Raw genomic sequence first — 7,293 nt, 5'->3', positions numbered from 1 at the left:
GCAGGGTTTCTGTAGGTAGCCCTGGCTGTCCTAGAACTCACTCTGTAGACCAGGCTGGCCTTGAACTCAAAAAGAGTTTGAGTGTTCTGAGTGTTGGGATTAAAGGCGTGGTCCAGCACACCAGGACTGTATCTGACTCACTATCTCCTTCACACTCACTTCCACACACAGGGACGAGGCCTCACCACAAGCACAACTCCAGAACCTCTCAAGTGGGGGGAAGAGGGGAAGAAAAGAGCGACTGAAAGGGGAGGAATAGGAGGGAAGGGAAGTAAGGGGCAAAAGGAAAGGAAGACAGGACGGAGAAAGGATTATTTCTGTCTATGCTACCTAGTAACAAGTTACAGCTAGACACAGGATACTATTGGCTGATGACTCCTGGCAGGCCAATCCGGGACTTTAAACTGCTCAATGGAAATTGTGAGACTTGCATGCGGAGTGGGTCCACCGAGGTGTGCGGTCGCGAGTCCCCTCACTTTGCGACAAATAGAGAGCGGAAAGTTCTTTCTTCTCTACTGTAGCAGTTTGTTCTCTGGTGGCGACTGTGCGCAGCAGCGAGCGAGCTGGAGAGTAGAGAAAAGGCAGGATAATCAGCATTTGAGGGTTAGAGAAGAAAGGAAACGCAGGTGATTCTAGAAGGTAGGGAAGGGGGCCCGTAGGAGCGGGGGATGGGACACAACACAGGCTGCTGGGAGGGGAAAGCCGGATCTTTGACTCAGGAAAGAACACCTGGGGGGAGGGGTAGACTCACCTACTCGGTTTTACCTGTGGTTCACGGGGAGGAGGGAGGACTGAGAAGGCGAGGGGGGAGAGAGGAGGGAAGAAAGCTTGGGAGGAGAGAAGGAGGAAAGAGGAGGAAGAACTCGGTAGAGAAGTAGGAGAAAGACCCGGGGATTCAGAAAAAGGAAGGAAGGATGGAAGAGAGAGAGAGAGCTTGAGGGAAGGAGGGGGAGGAGGAAGAGGAGGAGGAAGAAAAGCCCAAGAAGAAAGGAAGAGGAGGAGGGAGGGGGGAGGAAGATCAAATAGCAGCTGAAGAAACTAGACTCTGGAAAGACAACTGAGCCTAAGACAGCCGAAAACGGTCTGCCTGGTGTTTGTGTTGTTTAATAGAGTGTTTAGTGAATCCACCTGTTAAAGTATAAACAGCTCCATAGGAGAGAAGAGCCCATCTAAGGCACAAGGTCGAATGCTCATGAGACCAGCGTAGGGACAAAAAAGGTGTAATGTACATGAGAATCGTGGGTGATTTGTCCTCTGTACTTCTAGGTTTTCTGTCCACATGTGACCTGGGTGACTCTGTCCTGAAGACCTATGGAGCCTGTTACTTCCCCGCATTCTTGTCCGCTAGCCTCCCTTCTCTTCTTGGTCCTCAGCCTGCTCGTGCGGGTCTCAGGTACAGCTGTAGGCTTCTTGCTCCTATCAGCTTTTCAGAGAGCTGTGGCCACAGTTTTGACAGACAGAGGCGGGAAGAGGGACTGCAGCTGTGTTGGCTCAGCCTTCTGAATGTGAACGATGGGTTTATCCCAGTTTTGTCCTACAGAAGTGCAGCAAGAAAATCGAAGGAGAGCCGTAAATGTCCGAGTGGCAGCATCCGAAAGAGTTGAATAGATGGAAGTAGGTTTGAATAGTATGTTTTGGTTAAAACCACATCACCAAATACTAATATTTAAATGCTTCCCTTGCCAGTGGTACATACCTGTAAACTTAGGAGGCTGAGACAAAACTGCCAAGAGTTGAAGGCTTGCCAGGGGTACATAAGATGCTGTCTCATAAAGCACAACAAGGGGGCTAGTCTTGCATCTCAGTCAGTAGAGTGCTTTCCTAGCATGCACGGGCTGTGGTTTGAACCCCGGGACTGTGCTGTTCTCAGGCATTGGGCTGAATAACAAGTCTTTCTGAGTGCTGGATCTACACGGCATGCTCAGGGTGACTGCAGTGTTCTGGTCACGTAGGTTCTGGTTTTCTGGTTTTATTTTGTTTTTGTTCATGGCTGGACTTGAACTTGCTATGAAGCTGACGATAACTTGGAAGAGCTGATCTTCCAGCCCTCATCTCCTCAGTGTTGGGATCATGGGTGTGCACCACACACATGGGTAGTGTTTTGTTCCTGAAATATTTGCGGCCTCCTTGGGTTGTTTCCAGAAATGCTGCCTGCCAGCTACAGCCACCAGCCCACTGTGATGCCCCTGTGGCCTTGGATATAACTTGTCTAATCCAGGGTTGTTCAACCTTTTCAGTTCTCTAGGCAACATTAGATGAAGAATTCCCTAGGGCCGTACATTAAATGATCCAAAAGTATCTGCTCTAGTTTCATTTCTGTCGCTGGAATAAATACCCTGACAAAAAGCAACTTAGGAAAGGGAAGGGTTTAATTAGGTACAAAGGCCAGCCACAAGTCTTTCACCTAGGGAAGTCAAGACAGGAACTTACCACACAGCTTTACCTCCAGCTAAGAAGCTAACTTCCCTGCCAAGGAAGTGCAGGATAGTCTATGGAAGACGCTGCTTGCTGGCTTCCATCAGACTCCTAAGCAGGTCAGGACCCCCTGCCTAGGGAATGGTGTGAGCAGCCTTAATGTTGTTGACAATCAAGACGATCTCCCACAAAAATGCCCACAGGCCACTGACTTAAGCAGTTTCTCGATTTAGATTCTCTTAGGAGATAATTCTAGGTTATGCCAAGTGGAACTAACAGTTAAAAACTAACCAGGACAGTGTCCAGAGCACAGCTTGAGTGGTGTGACATTGTGACACAAAACTGTCACTATAAAATTCACTCTTGGGAACTACAGAATGATAGCAACAACAAAAACAAACCTCCTGAGTTAAATTTAACAGCTATAGTTCCTGTCTGATTGTCCCCTTTGTTGAAATAGCCCAGTTTACTGTCATAGGACCAGCTGAGCCCATCCTGGCCATGGTAGGAGAAAATACCACCCTGCACTGCCACCTGTCACCAGAGAGAAATGCAGAAGACATGGAGGTACGGTGGTTCCGGTGGCGTTTCTCCCCTGCAGTCCTGGTGTACAGAGGCCATCAAGAGAGACCAGAGGAGCAGATGGTGGCATACCAAGGAAGAACCACCTTCATGAGCTCAGACATCAGCAAGGGAAGAGTTGCGGTCATTATCCACAATGTCACAGCCTATGACAATGGCGTGTACTGCTGTTACTTCCAGGAAGGCAGGTCCTATGACCAGGCAATCATGAGGCTCATGGTGGCAAGTAAGTCGCTCTGTTTTCCTCTGCTGGATTTTCCCAGTGTGATTTTTGGGGAAAATTTTCAGGCTCATCACAGACTAGCACATTTCTTGCCTGTAATCTCTCCTTTACCTAGGGAGGCTTGTTTCCCCAGTCCACCTGAATGAGCTGTGCTAAGCTGTGACCATTTCTTCTTGAGCAACAGACACTGTTAGAAATGTGTAGGAGTGCCTGAGATAAACAAACATTGCCTCCAAAACCAGGATAACCATTTCACTGGTTAATATTAATCTTACAGTTCAGACCAGGCTTAAACTCACTTTGTTGCTGACAATGACCTTGAACTTCTGACCTTAGTCCCTCCCAATTGCTGGGATTACAAACTGTATCACCAGTTTCACTCTCCTCAGCTAATCTTTTAACCTTGCCCTTTTCCCCAATTCTCCTTATAATAATTGTAGAGAAAGCAACTGCCATGTAAACAGATAATGTAAATATTAATTAGAGCAGCAGAATTATGTACTAAGTCTGGTGGCCTCATAGAGGAGCAGAGTAAGAATGCTACCTGGAGTATTTTACAAAGCCTCACAAGAGAAATGGCAATTTAACTGGGAGTGCAGGAAGAGAGCCATGTTTTGTTAGGGAAGAAGGTTTCCTGACCCTTGTAACCTAATCCCGTTCACAGCAGAACTCTTGGTGCTTGTGGGTTCCAAGAACCCCACTTCTTTCCCTGTAAGCGTGTTGCACTGACTTGCAACTACTACTTTGACTACTCTGCATCATAGAATGTTTTAGTAGACGGTATGTGTGTTCTTACCTGTGTACATGCTTGTAGTAGCCAAAGGTCTTTCTCAGTCACTTTCCAACTTAGTTTTGAGACAGGGTCTCTTGGTGAATTTTGATCTCTGCTCTACTGTCCTGGCTGGCCAAGTAGCTCCCAGGATACGCCTGACTCCTCTCCCCTGTCTCAGGGCTGGGGCATAGACATGAGACCACCTGAGCTTTTGTATAGCTGCTGAGGACCCAAAGCCCTTGTCCCATTGTTACAACCAACAAGTGCTTACCAGAGGGCCGTCTCCCCAGCACCCTTTGATTTTTTTTTTTTTTTTAAGATTTGTAAAATTGTTTTGTTCGGTTTGCCAAGTTTTTCTGGGGGTTGGTTTGTTTGTTTTTGTTGTGGGTGTTTGGAAGTTGTTGTTTGGACAGGATCTCTCAAATAGAGGTCTGGCTGGCCAAGTTATTTTGAATCTTATTTCATATCAAGTTTTTTTTTTTTTTTTTTTTTTTTTTTTTTTTTTTTTTAGTGAGGCTGGGCATCTATGGCTTTGTTTCCTGGGCAAAATCAAATGGGAGATCCACACATAATGGGACATACCTGTACCCCCACTCCAGCACTTGGGACTCGGACACAAGAGCTTCAGGAGTTCAATGTCACCATCAGCTACATATCCAGTTCAAGGCTAGCTTGAGCTATATGTGATTTTTGTCTTAAAAACAAACAGAAAAGTCAAATTGAACAGCCCACTGTGGTAGCATATGTTTGTAATCCCAGCACCGAAAGGATGAGGCAGAAGGATTTCTGTGAGTTTGGGGCCAGTCTGAACTACATTGTGAGGTCCTATCTCAAACAAACAAACAAACAAACAACAAAAAACAAAATAGAGCACAAAATATGGGACTTTAGTGGATGGTCTAATTTCCTTTCTTTGATATAATATATTGAGTAAGCTTAACAAAGGAACCAGTCAATGAAAGTTTGTGGGGGTGTTCCTAAAGCAACGGAAATTTTCCACAACTACATATCTAAGTGTGTGTCACACCTCATGTTCTCTTCAGCTGAAGGCTTCTAGGATATTCCTTTAATGACATACATTCAATGGTGACACTCTTTTGACTATATCAGGTTCGTTCATATCTCCCGAATGGGTGGATTTGGGACAGCACTATTTATTACCTACCTGAGTGAGTCCCTGGGAGGTAAACACTTCTGAATGTCAAGACTCAACTTTGTGGTAGCAGCTTTTGTGGTTAGCACACAGCTGTGAGCCATTGCCTTCCCTCTGCTTGGCCACAAGAGATGGGAAACCATGAAAGCTAGAAAGGACAGTGCCTTAAAGTAAGAAAGCTTCATTAAGATCGGGGCATCCTTGAGCTGGTGAGATGGCTCAGTGGTTAAGAGCACTGACTGCTCTTCCAGAGGTCCCAGCAACCACATGGTGGCTCACAACCATCTGTAATGGGATCTGGTGCCCTCTTCTGCTGTCTGGGTATTTGTGCAGCAGAATATGTGCACAACCCATCAATCAGTAAGTGGGGAAAAAAAATTAAAAAAAAAAAAAAGATTGGAGCATCCTGACAAATTCTTGTATTACTCTAGAATGTCACGAGGCTAAAACAACTGAGATGTTTTCCCACAGAGCACAAAGTGAAGTTCTAAATTGACCTTTTTCGGTTGGACTGGACATATCTACAATTAGAGTCTCTCAGAAATGGTGACACAACACGCCTTTAAAGAGACAATATAGGTATCTATCTAGGCTGTGATGGGCTCAGTTGGCACATTGGTCCCTTCTCTGACATCAAAGCCTTCTTCCCACCCATCGTGTCTTTCCTTATTCCTGCTTCACCCTCCATCCTCCATCTTCTCAATTTCAGAGCTGAGACTTGCAGGAGCTTGCGTCTTCAGGTCTTCAGTATCCCTAAGTCCAGCCAGTTCCCTTTCCTTGGCTTCTACCGTTAGGAGGAGATCTCCTAAGACACGCACACTGAAATACTATTGCTTGTTCTATGATGCTAAGGACCAAACCAGTCCTTGCTTATGCCAGACAAATACTCTACTACTGAACTACAGCCCTAGCTCAGCCACTCTGTTTGCTTGTTTGTTTGTTTGTTTGATTGATTGATTGGTTTTTTGAGATAGGGTCTCACTATGTATCTCTGGCTGTCCTGGAACTCTGTTTGTAGGCTAGGCTGGCCTCAAACTCATAGAGATCCTCCTGTTTCTGCCTCCCTAGTGCTGGAACTAAACCAGCCACTGTTTTAGCTGAGCCCTAGTCTTTCCCCAGGCCTTGGCTCTGAGCCCCTTATTAAAATGAAGACTCTTGAAGATGGGAGCATCTTGCTAGAGTGCACATCCGAAGGGTGGTACCCAGAGCCCCGAGCTGTGTGGAGAGACCCCTATGATGAAGTTGTACCTGCCCTGGAGGAGGAGTACACAGCTAACAGAGAAGGCCTCTTCGTAGTCACCATGACTGTAATCGTCAGGGACTGCTCTGTGAGGAACATGACCTGCTCTGTCAACAACACTCTGCTCAGTCAGGAGATGGAAAGTGTGATTTTCATTCCAGGTTAGTCCCCTGCCTCCTGGAGACATGTCCGGAAAACACGGGCTCCTCAGTAAATAGGTTGGTGTCTGAAGTAGTGATGGGAGACCAGAGGATGGTCTGGGGAAAGATTTTTGGTTCTGCCGAGCTGGAGGCTGGAGCTCAACTGAAACCATACAACCAACAAGAAAACCAGTTGGTCCCAGCCATGTGAGTGAGTAGTGATAGAATGACAAGGAATACCGAGTAGTGATAGAATGACAAGGAATAGCGGTCATGTTGGTTTATAGCCCCCACACTTGGGAGGGCAGGAAAGGAAAATAGAAAGTCTCTATACTTAAGCTTGACTAGACTTGAACTTGTCCCTTCCTCTGCCTCCCCAGTGCTGGGCTTATGCTAATGTGCCACCACACCCAGCACCTGGGATAGGCTTAATTTGTGATGAACTGGATGCCTGTCCCTCTGCTGAGAAGAGACCACATACAGCAAGAGCAGAGCAAGGAGGAAGGCAGAGCTGGGACAGAATGCTGAGTACCCCTGCAAGGTGGCGCCTGCAGAGGTTTAGCAGCCTGCTGACCTTGTTTCATTCTTGGTGTGCATCCATGGGATTCATCCACAGTAGCCCTGGGTGGTTCTGCCATTTTAATCCCCTGAGACCCAGCCAAAGCAGTCAGAGGTCAGCCAGTAAGAAGCCATCATTTTTCTCCCATCCTTGTTACTGAGGTAGAAACCCCAGGTCTGGGACCTAAAAGAGTTCTTTGGCCAAACTTC

The 7,293-nt window shown here is 46.6% G+C and overlaps 1 protein-coding gene across 1 annotated transcript in view; it reads left to right on the top strand.

Moving 5' to 3' along the window:
• Positions 1 to 1,311: 1,311 nt before the first annotated feature.
• Positions 1,312 to 7,293, top strand: part of LOC308422070 (uncharacterized protein) — a gene marked incomplete at its 5' end in the record, with an annotated part of 30,640 nt that continues 24,658 nt past the window's right edge. The window contains 3 exons of the mRNA XM_080918530.1: positions 1,312 to 1,393; positions 2,876 to 3,223; positions 6,265 to 6,546. Of these exons, the coding sequence (XP_080774656.1) occupies positions 1,312 to 1,393; positions 2,876 to 3,223; positions 6,265 to 6,546 (712 nt within the window). The remainder of the gene's footprint in view (positions 1,394 to 2,875; positions 3,224 to 6,264; positions 6,547 to 7,293) is intronic.

This window comes from Micromys minutus (assembly GCF_963924665.1).
Source record: "Micromys minutus genome assembly, chromosome: 6".
Lineage (NCBI taxonomy): Eukaryota > Metazoa > Chordata > Mammalia > Rodentia > Muridae > Micromys > Micromys minutus.
This window is presented reverse-complemented; position numbering and strand designations above follow the sequence as displayed.